Source organism: Podarcis liolepis (genome assembly GCF_965112155.1).
Source record: "Podarcis liolepis genome assembly, chromosome: 16".
In the NCBI taxonomy this organism is placed as follows: domain Eukaryota; kingdom Metazoa; phylum Chordata; class Lepidosauria; order Squamata; family Lacertidae; genus Podarcis; species Podarcis liolepis.
The window spans coordinates 24,551,634-24,569,632 of NC_139567.1; the positions used below are offsets into that span (position 1 = coordinate 24,551,634).

The following is a 17,999-nucleotide window of genomic DNA, read 5'->3' on the forward strand; positions in this document are numbered from 1 at the left end:
GGCAAGGCTCTTTTCGTGTTCAGGAAGCAGTGTACACAAGATGTTAGCCTCCATCCACTAGGGCTCGATGATATATGTTTCCCACCTTGGTCAAGTCAAACAGGCAGTGGCTCTCTGGGCTCCTTTGCAGCCGTGTTGCCTGATCCTTTTACCTGGGAGATGCCAAGGATTAAGCCTGGTTCCTTCTGCAAGCAAAGTCCGAGCTCTTCCCCCGAGTTGTATTTCCTTCCCTGTTTATCTCTCTTGGCTTGCGGCCACAGAGATGAGGTTTATCTCCATGACTCTTGTCGAATCTTTCATTTTTAAAGCCCTCTAAACTCCTGGCCATCGCAGCATCTTGTGGGAGCAACAGGGCTTGTTTTGCATGCAGGAGGCAAAGGACAAGATGTCACCTCCCTCAGTCAGGTAGAGAAACCTCACCTTACTTTAGCAGTGGTGATCCTGAAGTTCCCTCCACCACACCTAAGGGGTAGTTGAGACAGGACAGGGCACAAGGCACACACAGACCTGTCCCCCAGCCAAGAGAAACAGATGGAGAACTCAGGAAGAGCAGCCAGGATCCAGTGTGACCTGTGACAGGTTAAGGACTAGCATTCCTAAACTTCCCATGACTGGTAAGGATAAGGAAGCTGCCTTTTGTCAAGTCAGACCATTGATCCATGCAGCTCAGTGTTGTCTACACTGGCCAGCAGGGACTCTCCAGAGTTTCATGCAAGGAGTTTTCCCCAGCCCTACCTGGAAATGTCAGGAGTTGACCCTGGTACCTTCTGTGTACAACACACGTGAGCTAAGACCTCATCCCTGCCAGACGGCTTCTAAGCAGAAGCCAGGGGGGAGAATGAGACCATCTTTATTGGACACCTAAATAAACCACAACATTGGTGCTCAGTGAACATCCTTGAGGAAGATGTTCCTCCGAAAAGGCATCATCTCCAGGTACCACCCATCTAATTTCTGAAAGTGCAATGCATGGTATATACAGCTGCAGTAAATGATATCAGTGAAGGGTCAGGCTCATGTGGAAACAAGAAGTTGCCTTATGCCCAGCTTAAGCATTGGTCAACTGAGCTCAGCATTGTCTACACTGAGCAGCAGGGGAACTCCAGCATTTCAGAGAAGAGTCTTTCCCAGCTGTATTTGAAGATGCTCAGGACTGAACCTGGAACCTTGTGGTTGCCACTGAGCTACTGCTCTTTGACCTTTCCATAAAGTAGAATGCAATGACACAACCTTTGGTATATGTTTCATTCCTGGAAGTGTATTTTCTGCTAACTTTATATTTGGGTGTATTTCCTTTTTTTTCCATTAAAAAATATTTTTGTAAAACCATTCTGGGAGGGTATAAGGTTGGAGAGAGGTATAAAAATGCTGATAACAAATAAACATAAATAATAAAATTTAGTTAGTGCTATTTAGCATGGCCAGTTATGGAGCTCATTTATTTATTCTAGTTGCAACACCTTTCTTCTAAGGAGTTCAGGGTGATGTATACATGGCTCTCCTCCTCCTCCTTTAATGATGGGAGTTAAGAAGAAAGCAACATCTGATGGACTACAAGTTCTCCCCTGTCCTAAACTGATCATCCCTGAGGTCTAATATCAAGAAAGAAAATCCTTACCAGGTTATCCAGGGTTTTAGTCCAATATACTCTGGATTATGCTGGGCTTTTGATGCGAACCACAATGCAAGCTCTAAAGGCTGATGTCAATTACTTTGGATCTCTCTCAAATGCATTTGGGGGGGGTGTCATAAGCTAGAACAGGCTTCTCCAACTTCAGATATTTTGGACAGCAACTTCCATCAGCCCCAGGCAACAAGGCCAATGGCTGTGGATGATGGGAATTGGAGTCCAATATGGAGGGCATCACCGCAGTCACCTCTGCCATAGAAAATGGGCAGGCTTGTGTAGAAGCAGAATGGTTCTTGGCATACAAACTCAGAAGTAAGATGCAGCATTAAATGTGGGGCTGTTCAGTCACAACCTTTGGGCGAATGCTATTAAATGGAAGTTGGGTGGCTTTAAAAAGAGGGTTAGAGAAATCCTTGGAAGAGAAGGCTGCTACTAGTTGTAAGAGCTATGAGCTAGCTCCATAATCAGAGGCAATTTGCCTCTGACTTCTGTCAATGGGAATCACGAGCAGGGAGAGTGCTGTTGCACCCATGTCCTGTTTCTGGTCTTCCTACAGGCATTTACTTGGTCACCCTGAGAATAGGATGCTGGACTTAGATGGACCGTTGGTCTGACCCAGCAGTGCTCTTCTAAACAAATTTCTTCACCTTTTGGATGAAGCTATGGACAAAGCGTTTCACTACATTAGGATTAAAATGTGGTTGAGCTGCTGGTATGCTAACTGAAATGGCTCCATGAATCAGCTAGCCATTCCTGGAAAGAGCAAAAAACCTCTGACCTTTAACTGGTAAACAGACTGGTAGGGCAATTCTATTTCAGTCCATTATGAATAACCTTAAAGTATGGGGGAGTGGCCATGGCAGCTAATTTCTTGCAACCACAGGAGAGCATGTCCAATTGTACCTTGAGTAATTGCAATGCAAACAGAACAACTTATTATTATTATTATTCATTAATGCGGCTGCAGTTGTATTCATTCAGTGCCATATGTGTACATGTACATTTCACAAGGGCGCAAACAGATGGGTGTCCACCCACAAGGAGCCTACATTCTAAAATAGACCATGCATTCTTATTCGTAACATCTTGCTAGGAAACATGAACTGCCACCATAATGTGTTGCCCAAGCATTGCTCTTTCAGGTGTCTTGCAGCTGATGTGCCTGGCAATAGCCCCTTCCAACTTCCACATCTGGATTAGGAACTTTGGCTTTGCTTTGCTTGAACTGTCATGGTTTCCCCAAAAGGATCTTGAGAATTGTAGTTGGGTGACAATGCTGAGAATTCTTTTCCAGAGATGCCTAATGTCATGTACTGGCTGGATGCAGAAAAGTGGTGGGAGGCACCAGTGGGGAAATCCCTCACAGGAACCCCAAACTGAAGAAGGCTCAGAGCCAGGGAATTGGCAGTAGGATGATGAGTGGTCAGAGGGAAAAGTGGTAGCAGACTGGCAGGAGGTGGTGTTGGAAGAGATAACAGGTTTTAGTGAGCAGGAAGAAGCTAAGGCAGAGAACAGTCCAGAACCAGGGGCAGGGCAGGAGAGGAGAGCAAATACAGATTGATAAAATACAGGCAAGATGACAGAGACTCAAATTGCTTGGGAAGGAACCAAGGGTGGAGACTTAGGTAGCTGTGGGCAGGTGGGAATCTTCAGTCCTTGCAACTGTCTCATAGAAGCAAACTCTGCCAGGAAGAGTGGCTGTGCTCACTAGGCCTGGCCTCCTGGGCTTGTCTTGTTTCTTTGAGTAAATAGTTAACTGAACTGAAGCCGGGTTATTGCTGACCTGTTCCTGGCATCCACCTCTGGCACCTACAGTAAGCACGCATGTCTCCAAGAACTGCAGTGTTCAGGTTTCCCTGGAGAAAAGGAAATAACTGTCCAACAATGGTGAAAACAGGGTTTTCAGGGCACTGTATGTGGATTGAGCCCTCTGCCCCAGCCACAATCCATTGACAAGAATGGGCAACCCCTGCTGATACAGCAGGTTCAACTGTAGCCCCTGTTTAGTGATCCTGTTGTTCACTTGGTATAATCTGTAGTCTAGATACACCAAAAGAGAAGATGCTGCAGGAATCTAATGAGATTGTATTATGAGCATCCATAAACTGTCGGCAGTCACCACCGTGTTTTGGTATATGGTATATTGTTGCACACTCCTTGCTACCCCATTTACTGAGAAGTTCCAGGCTAGTTTGGTTTCCTTTGGGCAGAAGAGAGCACTTATGGTGACTGTGTAACATTTTGCTTTCATTTACAAAAAGGCAAGCAGGGCATAAGCAGAAACAAACAGGAGGTTCTCCAAGCTCCTACATTATTTATTTTAAAAGAAATACTCAAGAGACTTCTCTAGAAGTATCAAGAGATCATCTGCTGCCATTAGCTCTCATCAACAGGCTGTCATGTGCTGTTGGCCTCACAAAGTCATAATCAGCCAGTTGACCTAAGGGTAGAGTCATTGTTTTGCCCAAATCTGGCTGGTTCCATTTGGCTTCCCCACAGCTCTCTTGGACGCATTAGTTGACTATTGTATTCTTCCAAATGCAACATTTTCTTTCTGCTGTGAAAATTAATGCCTAAACAAAATTCTAAACACTAGAATTTTGGTTCAGCATTTGCATTTTAATGCAGACCTACCTAAGTCACCCCTTCTGAAACATCACTTGAACCAAAACACATCTATCCTAGAAATTCACTTTTTTCCAAATGCTGTGATGCAGTTCCCCAACCAAAAAAGGGGGTACAAAAATGCATACGTTAGAGGGAAGTGTGCTTAAAAATGTAGATATCCATGAAAACAGCACACCAAATGTAAACTCTCTCTATATATTGTATATACACAGGAGATTGCTGACAAAATGTGTAGATTAGGCAAAACTTCGTGTTAAAAATGTGTAGGTTCAGAGAAGCACACATTAAAATGCTGATGAATTATCATGAGGACTTAAAAGTACTGATTTGGAAATGTAGCTAAGTGAATTTAAGATTGGGAAAGCAAGAAACTAAGCGAAACCAAAATTGATAGATTTGGGCCTGCATCCTGTGTTATGTTTCTTCATTTTCTATTTATTTTTTTTAAAAGGTGAAAAAATAGATGTTGATAATTATACAGTACCATCAATTTTCCAGAGTATAGGACTCTGTCCCAAGGAGCTTACAATCTAAAAGCCAGCATAGTGGGTATGAGAGAGGAGTGAGAGGGCATGCAGGAGAAGACATGGCTGTTATGACTGCAGATTGGAAAATCCAGATTGTCTTGGTGCAGAGCTGTGTAGATCATAAAATCGTAGAGTTGGAAAGGAGCCAAAGCATCATCTAGTGAACTTCCTGTAATGCAGATGTGTCTTGAGTTTGTACCCTCTCCATCCTTTCCTGCTAGTGTTCGGTCTCTGCTCCAGCCAATCCAAACTGAAAGAGTTTCTTGCTTCTGAGCAGCCTTCTCAGCTTTCTCCAGGGAGACTAACCAGTTGTTCCTTCTCTGCCCTTCTCCTCCCCATGCTCCGCTGCAGAAGATGGTGGAGATGCCCGCCGCGACTTCGTCCAAGGCTCAGACTCCAAGGAGTACTGCCTGTCTGACCGCGACATCGTGGAGGTAGTTAGGACAGAGTATGTCTACACCCGACCACCTCCCTGGTCGGACGCCTTGCCCACCATCCATGTCGTCACACCCACCTACAGCCGGCCGGTCCAGAAGGCGGAGCTGACGCGGTTGGCCAACACTTTTTTGCACGTGATGAACTTGCACTGGATCCTAGTGGAGGACTCCCAGCGGAGGACCCCTCTCGTCACCCGGCTCCTGAGGGACACTGGGCTGAACTACACCCACCTCAACGTGGAAACCCCACGCAACTACAAGCTGAGGGGGGACATGAGGGACCCCCGCATCCCCCGGGGGACAATGCAGAGGAACCTGGCCCTACGGTGGCTGAGAGAGACCTTTAACAAAAACAACAGCCAGCCAGGGATTGTTTACTTTGCAGATGATGATAACACCTACAGCCTGGAACTCTTTGAGGAGGTAAGCTGCCAAGGGGTGGTCTTGCCTTCTGGGTTAGGTTGCCACTCCTGACCTTCAAAAGAGATGCCTCCATTATTGAGCTTAGTAGGCATCTCCACCAATGTGGTACAGAACGGATGGAAGGTGAGTGAGTACTGCAGCACTCCGTGTATGTTCAGAGACTTCAGTCAGTGCTGAATATGACAGCCCATGCTATTGTGTGTCTGTACATGTGTCCTTTTTGATGCTGGTTTTCTTTTCTTTTTAATAGTTTTTTTAATTAAATTTTCTAGTTTACATTTCAATATATTCATTTAGACAACCTTAAGTCAATGAATTCCCTTCTTCTCTTTCAGTGGTTCATTTTGCATACCGTACATCCCTGCATATTTTACATGAACTAAACCATTCAGTAAATCCATTGTTACACCATCAAACCTTATCTACACTGTTGAGTTTATTTTAATGCTACCAGTGTTTTTAAATGCACACAATTTTGAAAATTGTGTAGGAAAAAATGGTGTTGGTTTTCAAGGTGCTAGTTTTCACCTATCCTTTTTTTAAAAAATATAAACCTTTATTGAACATATTTCACAAATTTATACAACAATCTACTATATTACAGTTTGTATCCTATCCCATACTAGAAAAAAGAAAATTTAAAAATACAAAAAAATAGACTTCCGATTGTTCTCGAAGAAACTAGATCATACTTGTTATATCTTACACAGTATCTTACCATCAGAAAGTTCTTCCTAATGTTCGGTTGGAATCTCCTTTCTTGTAACGTGAATCCATTGTTTTGGGTCCTACCCTCTGGAGCAGAAAGAAAACAAGCTTGCTCCATCTTCTATGTGATAGCACTTTAGATATTTGAAAAGTGCTATCATGTCTCCTCTCAGTCTCCTCTTCTCCAATCTAAACACACCCAGCTCCCTCAACAACTCATCATACGGCTTGCTTTCCAGAACCTCAGTCATCTTTGTCATCAGTTTTATTTGTTTCTTACATTATTTGCAAACACTGTTTCAGAGCTCAGTTGAACCCAAGTCTCCCACGCCCTAGTCAGTGGTGGCTGATGTCCATTGGGATTGGTGGGGTGGAAAGCATGGAGATCAGTGACAGGCAAACACCCACAAATTCCAGTTTTGCCCTCCTCCCTGTTGAGTTCTACGGTGGCAACACTGAGCCTGTATTCACAAAGCTGGTTATTTCATTTTCCTGAGGTTGCTCTCTTATTTTCTACACCACTGTTAAGCTTTCCACATGGCATAAAAGTCAGTTCTGGGAAACCTATGGAATATGGTGCATGATTAGCACTCCTTTCTGTGTTTTCTGATTCCAGGAAGGGGGGTGGGGATCTGTTTGCAGGCCCCTTAACCCAGAAAATGGAGGGAGTAAAGTGACAAAATTGTGGGCTGTATGCTAGCATGCAGTTATTTCCCCGATGTGTTCATGGGGGAATCATGGGGGCATAGAAACAGGCATGTGCAGAAAGGATGGGGGAATAGTGACAAGTTCCAATGTCTTTCACTGTGGTGTCAACCCAACACACGCACCAGTGTGAATGAAATTTAGTGTCATGTGCCTGCATATCGGTCAAAAAACCAAAGTCCCATAACACAACAGGTACTGCAGTTTGAAGGGAATGTTAGAAAACAGGACTGAAGCACTGGCATGATTAGGAAAACAACTAACGCAATATCCCCTACATCTGAATGTACCCTGAGACTACGGAGAAGGAATCTTTGGCAGGCAGTGCTAGCCCTGGACTAGCTGTAAGTAGGTGGGGGGGAGGGCTAAGGGCAGACTGAGGTTGGTGAGGCCATACCCTAGTCACCCTCGTGGGGACTACAACTCCCATCATCCCTAGCTAACAGGACCAGGGGTCAGGGATGATGGGAATTGTAGTCCCAAAACATCTGGAGAGCCAAGTTTGGCCATGCCTGTCCTAGTCTGACTCTAACCACTACACCATGCTATATTTCTTACGAATACAGAAGAGGAACACAGCTTACTGGCATCTCCTAAATGATGCATACTCATTGACCGTAGCACTGAGGGCAAGGTTGCTGTTAAAAGAAAAAATCTTCTGGGAGGTGAAACAGCAGCAGCAGCACACACACACACACACACCACACCACACACACCCAAAAAATCTTGGCTCATCTGCATACTCACTCCTGCAGCGAAAGGGTATTAACTCTGATTCATTGCCGGCAGTGCGTAGGAGCTGTTAGAGAACAGAGAAATGACACACTGCTTCCCCCGAGGATTTACAAATGAAGTAATTTTCGACGACATCATAATGTTAATTAATTTAAACGCAGGCAAATTAAACATTGCCCATTGCCTAGGCATGGAGTCCAAGCTAAATAAAATTGGCAAAGACCAGCAGGCAAGCTGAAAACTGCAGGAGGATATGAGAAAAAGGGGGAAAAAGAAACTGACTGATAGGTTTGTAACAGGCCAGGAACCAACCTTCAACTTAGCAACAGGAAATAGAACTGGGGTCTAGTTCACACAACCCAAACAAACAGGAGTTCCTTCAGGTTATTCCTGTGTGCAGGTCAAGCTGTCCTTGACCACATTCACACTGCACTTTCAGTGCTCTATGATGTCACTTGAAACAGTCATGGCTTCTCCCAAAGAATTGTGGGAGCTGTAGTTTGTTAAGGGAGATGAGAGTTGAGAGGAGGCCCCTATTTGCCTCCCAGAGCTACAATTCTCAGAGTACCCTATGAAGAGAGATGGGGCTTATGCTATGCCTAGAAAGCATCGGTCTGAGCAGTTTTCTCCTTGTCTCGCACTTTCTAGGCACAGATCTGAGCATTTCCCCCCTTGTCTCACTCCTTTCCAAGGGAAAGCCCACTCTTTAGTGATAGATCAGAACAAATGGCAATCCAGGGAACATCAAAATTGCTGTTTGCTATGATTGAGCTCTAAAGAGCGGTTTTCCCTGGGGGAAATTAACGGCACAAAAGGAAGTGTGGAAAGGTATTGCACCTGTCCTGTATAATAGAGGATTGTCCCGTATTTCAATGTGAAATGCTACATCCTGTATTGATACAGTTTTGTCCTGTATTTCAGGTCTTCTCTCTGTGTGTCACTGTCTCTCTCTCCCTGTGAAGTTAGGGATCCTCTCCAAACACCTGTGTGTGAAAGGTCATATTATTTCAGCTCTAGATAGCCAAGCACAGACAAATTTACAAATTCATGTGTAGGTGTAGGTGTAGGTGTAGGTGTAGGTGTAGGTGTAGGTGTGACAAATTCCAGAGGGGTCACCCTGTTAGGCTGCAATAGATTGTAATGGATTGTTTTGAAGTCACTTCAGCACCAGATGAAAAAATATATATCTCTCTCACACACACACCCCGAATCACTCCACCCTGTCCTGTATTTTGCCAAAACAAAGATGGCAACCTTAAGTATGGATAAGCCCATTCTGGGCTCCTGTTCCCATCAGCCCCAGCCAGCATGACTAATGGTCCGGGATGGCAGGAGATGTAGTCCAGTATCATCTGAATGGCACCAGTTTGAAGGGGAACCCAGAGTAGATTCCACAAGCCCACCTCTGCCTCACACCAACTGTCAGTGGTTCTCTAGGGGTCTTTGACCACCTTAGCTGGAGGTGCTGGGGACTAAGCCTGAGACCTGCTGCATGAAAAATATGCCTTCTCCTGCTGGTCTGCAGTCATTACCAACTCTGTTGTTATGCTTGCTTGTTCATTAGCTATAAAAGTACCTAAAGTTGCTAAGCACTGTAAAAAATAAATAAAACAGAAATAGTCTAAGCCTTGACCCGAGGCTTATAAGCGAAAGGAAAGGCATTGGCACATTGGAAAGGAAAGGAGAGTTTTGGAGAACCAGTTTCAGGAAGCTATCAACTTATTTTGATAGCTTATTCATCCAGATTTTCTGCAATGGAGGCTGCATGCACACTGCACATGTAAAGCACATGGCTTCCCACAAAGGATCCTGGGAGCTGTCAGGTTACCCTCCCTTCACCAGCTCTGAAGTAAATCCAACTTTCAGTCTGGGCAGCTTCGGTAAAGGGGTATGCAGAAGCCAGAGGGCATCACCATATCCTTTGCCACAGGCATCAGAATATCTTGGGGCTGGCCTTGCAGCCTCCCCAACCAGCCTTTTTTGTGCCTTCCTAAGAGGAAGGAATGTTGCATCCTGATATACTTCACCATCTCATTCCTGTCTCAGGTCACATCTGCACCAGGTCTCATTTACAGCACTCTGATACTATGTGAATAGGCATTATAGTACCTTGGTTCTCGAACAGCTTAGTTATCAAACAAATCGGCTCCCAAATGCCACAAACCCAGAAGTAAATGTTCCAGTTTGTGAACCTTTTTCGGAAGCCAAACGTCCAACGTGACTTCCAATTGAGTGCAGGAAGCTCATGCAGCCAATCGCAAACCACACTTTGGTTTTTGAACAGTTGCGGGAGTCGAACAGACTCCTGGAACAGATTAAGTTTGACAACCAAGGTACCACTGTAAAGGTAAAGGTACCCCTGACCGTTAGGTCCAGTTGCGGACGACTCTGGGGTTGCGGCACTCATCTCGCTCTATAGGCCGAGGGAGCCAGTGTTTGTCCACAGACAGCTTCCGGGTCATGTTGCCAGCATGACTAAGCTGCTTCTGGCAAACCAGAGCAGCACAAGGAAACACCATTTACCTTCCCACCAGAGCGGTACCTATTTATCTACTTCCACTTGACGTGCTTTCGAAATGCTAGGTGGGCAGGAGCTGGGATGAACAACGGGAGCTCACCCTGTCACGGGGATTCGAAACGCTGACCTTCCAATCGGCAAGCCCTAGGCTCTGTGGTTTAGACCACAGTGCCACCTGCGTCCCTATACCACTGTACTTCCCCTCAAAGAATCTTGGGAACTGCAGCTTTCTAAGAGTGCTGGGAATCATACCTCTGTGAGTGGAGGTCTCCCAACCACTCTCAGCACCCTTAGCAAAGGACTAACATAGTCCCAGAATTATTTAGGGAAAATAATTATTCGCACCATTTCTGTACCACTTAAAATAATCTATCTCTAAGCGGTGTAGAGAAAACAAAAGCAACAGCAGACAACTTAAACAACAAATATTTCAAAAAAAAATACACATTAATGCAAAATTTACTAATAAACATAAACCAATATCAATTCTGTCACCTTTGGACGCACCCTCCTGACTCTCACCCCGGACCCCACCCATCCACTCTGGCTCTCACTCAGGGTCCAAACAAACTCTCGGTTCCCCTGTAAATATCTCACAAAGCGAAGGGTTGCTGCTGACATCACCCTAGTCCAGGCCCAGGCAAACTTGGCCCTCCAGATGTTTTGGGACTACAACTCCTATCATCCCTGACCACTGGTCCTGTTAGCTATGGATGATGGGAGTTGTAGTCCCCAAACATCTGAAGGTCCAAGTTTGCCTATGCCTGCCCTAGTCTCTCTAGGCTTGCTTTCTATGGGCAAGCCCAAGGCAGATGGAGTTCCTTCAGGCTGCCACAGCAATGTCCCATTCAGCAGCCAGCTGCTCTCTCCACATCCAGTTCCAGGTACAGTAAGTTTGGTGAGTTTCTCAAGGGGATCCAAGGATAGAAAAAGGACACCCCTCTTTCTCCAGCTTCTGCCCCCATTCTCTTCTAGCTATAATTGTGTGGCATGGATGCTACAGCTCTCTCATTCTTCTCCATTGTTTTCTCTCTGGTGAGCATTTTTATTTGGTGATTTCTTCTGCCCCCACATTCCTTTCTGCACCCACTGCCTGTCAAGAACCTTGAGGCTGCTGTCTGTGGGCTTGGGGCATCCATCAGGGCAAGTTTGCTGATGTTGCTAAATTGTCCAGGGTCATTTGAGCAATAAGAGATTGCGTAGAGCTCTAACAGGACCTCTCCAAAAGGAGGGAATAGGCATTAACATGGCAAATGCAGTGTAAAGTGATGCATATCGGCATAAAAATTCTTAATTCCACATATATGTTCACGGGGTCTGAACTGTCAATGACTGAACAGGAGCAAGACCTTGTGGTCATAGCAGATAGTTTGATGAAGATGTCGCACCAGTGTGCAATGGCCATGGGGGGGGGGGGGGATTCCATGATAGGGATCATTAGGAATGAATTGAAAATAAAGCTGCCAATAGAAAAAATGTAATTATACAAATCTATGGCGCGACCGCATTTGGAATACTGTGTAGTTCTGGTTGCCTCACCTTGAAAAGGTTATTGTAGAGTTGGAAAAGGTTCAGGAAAGGGCAATTTCAATGATTGAGGGGGTGGAGAGATGCTCCTATGAGGAAAGGATTCAGCATTTGGGACTTTTGAGAAAAGGCAGGTAAAACATGACATGACAGAAGTGTATACAATTATGCACGACACAGAGAAAGTGAATAGAGAAAGGTTTATCCCCGTCTCTCATAACACTAGAATTTGTGAGCATCCATTGAAGCTGCATCTAGGAAGATTCAGGACATATAAAAGAAAGCAGTTCTTCATGCAGTGCATAGTTAAACTATGGAACTCACATCCACAGGAAGCAGGGATGGTCATGAACATGCATGACTTTAAAAGAGGATTGAACAGATTCATGGAAGATGGGGCTATCCGTGTCTAGTAGCCATGATACCTACGTTCTGCCTCCACAGTCATAGGCAGTGGTGCTTCTGAACCACACAAGGCGAAAGTGCTCATGTGCTCAGATCCTGCTTGAGGGTTCCCCATGAAACAGTGCTGGTTGGCCACTGTGAGAACAGGATGCTGCTCTAGATAGGCCACTGGCTCTTCCCGTGTCCTTGTGCTTAAAGTGAGGCCCATCCATCTTACCAGGTTTCACATATTGCTCGCTCAGAGGTGGGCACTGTGAAATAATAGGATAAGGCGATACTTGCCCATGTGGCATCAGGAGATGTTGCACCAGGCAGCACAGCTGGTGTGGCTTCTGCCTCCTCCTCTTTTGCCAGCACCGCAGGTGTACTTCTGGAAGCCAGCTTCCCAAGGTGCCACGACAAAAGGAGGAAGAAGAATGGCAGGGTCAAGGTAAGCTTTGGTCCTACGCTCTGGTGTGAGCCAACTGACTGGTGCGACCAGAGCACGGGAGCCAAAATGGGACATCCTGGATTGGGACCAGAAGCCGGGGTGGCTTCTGACCACCTGGGCTGTCCCACTTAAAATGGGACACTTAGAGGGCATGGACTTTATGCAGGCAAATCATGCCTTCTGTCATAGAGCTTTGACCCTTCTTCCCCTTTCACGAACCTGTTGTTTCACTGGTCAAATAGTAGAGGGCACCAGGTGATCCACAGGCACAGGCTACAGTGTGGAATGGCAGGCCTGGTGATAGAGTGGAGTGGAAACACAAAGGGAGCATAGCTCTGGGACTTGTACAGAGCAGGGGCTATGATGTCATCATCAGGTGCTTCAGGCTACCTAATAATAATAATACTATAATAATAATTTATTATTTATAGCCCGCCCATCTGGCTGGGCTTCCCCAGCCACTCTGGGCAGCTTCCAACAAAATATTAAAATACAGTAATGCATCAAACATTAAAAGCTTCCCTAAACCTACCACCGCCTTCCTTGCTACAGCAAACGAATGAGCCAACAATGGAGTTTCCAGCTTTGTTTGTGATGGATTAGCATAACCGAGGAAGTCAGAGAATGAGGAAGAGAATCAAGCAGAGACTGGACCCATCTTTCCTTTCCTTCATTGCCACCCCTGTGCCATGCTAGCCCTCTAAACAGCAACACATCTATGCAATATTGTTTGCATTCTTAATTAAAAGCTAACAGTTGCATCCCAGTTGGCTGAAGATCTTTTGCTGGGGCTGAATGTGTTTTACAAGGTGAACAATCAACATCAGGCACCTGTGAGTTCAAAGATTTCTCCCAAGAACACACAGGATTGCAACCATGCTGCTCCTAATATTTTGCATTTTTTGTTCTCTAGCGTTTGTGCAAGTGCTTCCTATATTTTTGGACCCTCCTTGGGGCAGAGGCTATGGGGACAGTCATGATAAGCTCTTGCACGTCTAGATTCACCAATTATTCATTTGAAAGACCAACCCTAGATTCCTTTGTCTATCTTCAGTCTTTTGGGGTTTTTACTATTGTTTATCCAGCACTTTATAATTTATCTAGCACCATCTGTACCCATGATGCTCATAGCAGCATAAACAACGCATATGTCCTTTCTCCAGGGACTTTGTCATCTAATTTTAGACAGTTTTGGTGGATGGGGGTGAGGGTGGGTGTAGACAAAGGAAGTGAGGTGTGTATGCAAAAAAAGAGAAAAGATCAAAGAAAAGTAAAATCAGTTTCATTTACTTAGCTTTTGTTTCAGTAGGGGAACAAGTACTAAAAATGTATGACTTTATGATGCACTGAGAGACGTGGGAGCAAGATGACAAGAGTCCTGGGGTGGTAGAGCAGACGGTGCCGCAGATCAGATGTACCATCCCTAAATGCTCATTTTGCACTAAAAAAAACCCCAACCTTCTATGTAGACTGTAGGACAGCAAGAAGCTAGGACAGAGCAACTTGCTACTTGCAGGGAATTGGTGTTTGTGTTTACCTAAAGGTCACAGGGACACAGGTGGCGCTAGGGGTGTGGGTGGCGCTATGGGTTAAACCACAGAGCCTAGTACTTGCCGATCAGAAGGTTGGCGGTTTGAATCCCCGCAATGGGGTGAGCTCCCGTTGCTCGGTCCCTGCTCCTGCCAACCGAGCCGTTCGAAAGCATGTTGAGTGCAAGTAGATAAATAGGTACCGCTTCGGCGGGAAGGTAAACGGCACTGCTCTGGTTCGCCAGAGGTGGCTTAGTCATGCTGGCCACATGACTCGGAAGCTGTACGCCAGCTCCCTCGGCCAATAAAGCAAGATGAGCGCTGCAACCCCAGAGTCGGCCACGACTGGACCTAATGCTCAGGGGTCCCTTTACCTTAAAGGTCACAGGGCAAGTGATACCCACCACCTGCCTACCTCCTGAAGATGCCACACAGTCCTTCATCTCCCACCTGGCCCCTGGCCCCAGAGTCTCCCATCTTAATTTGTGGCACGTGTGGACCAACTTGAAGCCCAGTGCGCCATGGACAAGGTCGATTTTGAGGAGGACTCTGGAGGAACATATAACTGGGGGAATAGGAATGCCTTTAAGAGGGTGCATCCCAACTGCTATATATTTTGCAAGAGGAACTCAAGAACATACCATAAATTTAGATTTGCACAAATAAAATACTCTAAAATTTTTATTTTTATTTTGTGGTGAGGAAATGCACTGAAGCATATGGGGCAAATGAATGATTAGTGGAAAGACTATGAACATCCTGCAAGCAAATCAGGACAAATGCTCCTTGTCGTCTAACCACCCTGCAAACAAAATGAAATAAAGACTGGCTATTGTCTGATTTCCGTGTTAGCTTTGTATAAGCAAACCAGGATGAAATATTGTACAAGCAGGTTGTCTAAGGAAGGCCTCAGAAAGCCGGAATTTTTTTTTGGAGAGCTCAGGGTAACAGCAGACTTGGAAGAGCGCAGGTTAGCAGCAAACAGCTGATGGGAGTCATCCTTAAGCAACATTTTGGGGGCAGCAGGTTGGTGAAAGCTGTTGAAGGGGAATGACAGAAAGTGGGCACTGAATGTGGACACATCCAGGAGGGGAAATATAATTCAGTACACAGTGGATGCAGCTTAGAAGCTGCACATGTAATACGGAACTCCCCTCCCCCTTATTTTATTTTTTGCAGGATGTTTCTCAGGCTTTGCTTCTGTTGTTGCTGCCAACAGATGCTCGTGTATGAGGAAAGCCATTTTGCAGACCCTCTGCAAAATCAGGTGGCTGCGTTTTGTGGCATCTCTGTCTCCCTTTCCTGCAAACGCTCCGCTGCATGGGGCGGCGGGCGGCTGGAGGAGACAGACTGGAAGCCAGCAGGGCTTGCTGCAGAGCAAACCTTTTATTGGTGTCTCTCTCTTCTGCTGGCCCCGTGGGTGGCTTGAGCTCTTAGCAAGTGTATAATGCAAGAGGCTAAGTGCCTTGGACTCCTCCGGGCTCTCTTGCTGTAATTAGCAGTGACGAGAGACTTGATGAAAGATCGGGGAGACGGAGCCTCGTGGAGCACCAGGCAAGTTAAGCGAGCAGCCGCAGCTTCGGCGGAGAGACAGCTCCCACCTGTGGCCCTCTGGTGCGGAAGAAGGAAGAGCGAGCCGTTTTTAGATGCTGTGGAGAATTCTGCAGAAGCTCTTTGGGGAACAGTTTTCATGTCACTTAGGGACATAGGAAGTTGCCTTATGCTGAGTCTGACCCCTGGTCCATTGAGCTCAGTATCCTCTACACTGATTGGCAGTGGTTTCCCAGGATTTCAGGCAGGAGGAATCTCTCAACCCCACCAGGAGATGCCAGGGAGTGAACCTGGGACCTTCTGCATGCAAAGCAGATGGCCTGTCATTGAGTTATTGCCCTACCCATCATTGGACGCTGCATTCTGCTGGACCAGATCATTGGTCATTCTAGCTCAGTTCTGTCTACACTGAATGGCAGTAGCTACTCAGGGATTCAAACAGGATTCTTTCCCAGCCCTATTCAGAGATGCTGGGGATTAAACCTTTGTTTTCCTGCCTCAAGACTTGGGGCAACTTGATAAGGGGTGTCCATAAGAGACTCAGCAGACATGACACATTTTGATTATCGTGTGGTACATTCGTAGTGGGCCTGTGCCACTTCTGGCTGTGTGTGTCTGAATGGTACATCTTGCTTTTTTAAAACAACCGCAACAATCCTCCCCTCCGTTCAGACAACTAGCCCATCAAGGAAAAGTTTTCTCCCATGTGTGCTAGCTTTTCAAATGCAGGGATTTTGGTGACTAAGGAAGATGTAAACACCCACCGACATTTTATCTGTTTTATAACCTGTTCTGCACCAGCAGAAAAATGCAGTGGGAATGAGGTAGTGAAGACCTGAGATGGTAGAGCCAACTGTACAACTTCATACAGAAGACTGAATAGACCCTTTCTTTCTATGCCTACTCTTTCTCTCTTTTTCCTCATTTCCAGATGCGGACTACCAGGAAAGTGTCAGTCTGGCCGGTGGCCTTTGTGGGCGGCTTGCGCTACGAGTCGCCCAAAGTGAATGCTGCCGGGAAGGTCTACGGGTGGAAGACTGTATTTGACCCTCACCGGCCTTTCGCCATTGACATGGCAGGCTTTGCTGTGAACCTCAGGCTCATCCTCCAGCGACCTCAGGCTTACTTCAAATTGCGCGGAGTGAAGGGCGGATACCAAGAGAGTAGCTTGCTCCGGGAGCTGGTGACCCTGAACGACCTCGAGCCAAAAGCTGCCAATTGCACTAAGGTACCATTTTGCTTCCATATATTCTACATCCAGAACCGTTGGGGCTTCTTTACCCAAGGTCTCCTCTGGAGGAAGCAAACTACCCCAGCCTTGTACTTCTATTTTGGAGGACTTCCACAGGTGGCTCTTCTCCTCTGGTTTGGGGGACCACTGATTTGCTTTCATGTGGTCCCAAAGGCCAAAAACAAACAAAATAAATTATCAAGAGCCTTTGGTCTTTTTTGCAGTTTGCAGCACAGCCTGAACCTGGGCCTAAGCCATAAGAAAAGGGCAAAAACCCATTTTTATGAACCACAGGGTATGAGACTGGGAGGAGGGAGGCCTGTCTTCTGTTCCACATGCCAGTTGAGAACACCTCTCTCTTGCAGAGCGAAGTGCGCCTTTCATTTTAATGGGGGGGGGGACCCTGTATCAAAAGTTGGGAAAGGGGGAAGGAGGAGGGTCTGCCCCACAAGCCGGCAGAAATCCTTTCATCTTCCATAAGCAGCCCTGACTCCCGTTTCCAGACAGCCAGGCCATCTTTCTTGCCAGGCAGTAAAAGGAGCCTACAGCTTTGAGCATAAAACGGGATCGATTGAACATGCAGTTCATTGTCATGGCAACAGGACGAGGTGAGGAGCATCAAGAGGAAGAGCTGAAGGGGAACGGGAGGGTTTCTCTCCAAAGGGCCACACTGGCGGCAGCAGACAGAAAGAGCAGGGGGAGAAGGAACCTGTAAACAAAGGAGTCACTGGGCACAGACCTTTGCTTAGGGAGGGAGTTTGCCAAGTTTGAGAATGGGGGCCAGGGAGGTTACACTCCTGCTTGGCAGAAAGCAACATTTGGTACCTGGCATCTGCTGCTCATACACCTGCAGCCAGCATGATGTACAACAGGGGGCGACAAATCCTTTTCAGCCTGTAGAAGAGTTCAGAGAGCCAAGCAAGGGGACCTGGAGGCCGTATTCTGCCCCCAGGCCAGAGGTTCCCACTCCTGCTATATGAGAGAGAGAAATAATACAGAAATACATTCCTCCCTG

The 17,999-nt window shown here is 46.2% G+C and overlaps 1 protein-coding gene across 4 annotated transcripts in view; it reads left to right on the top strand.

The window, feature by feature from the left end:
• Positions 1–17,999, top strand: part of B3GAT1 (beta-1,3-glucuronyltransferase 1) — a 68,124-nt gene that overhangs the window by 44,022 nt on the left and 6,103 nt on the right. For all 4 annotated transcript variants that reach the window (XM_083481153.1, XM_083481154.1, XM_083481152.1 and 1 more), the window contains 2 exons: positions 5,137–5,645; positions 16,685–16,981. In XM_083481153.1, the coding sequence (XP_083337279.1) occupies positions 5,137–5,645; positions 16,685–16,981 (806 nt within the window). The remainder of the gene's footprint in view (positions 1–5,136; positions 5,646–16,684; positions 16,982–17,999) is intronic.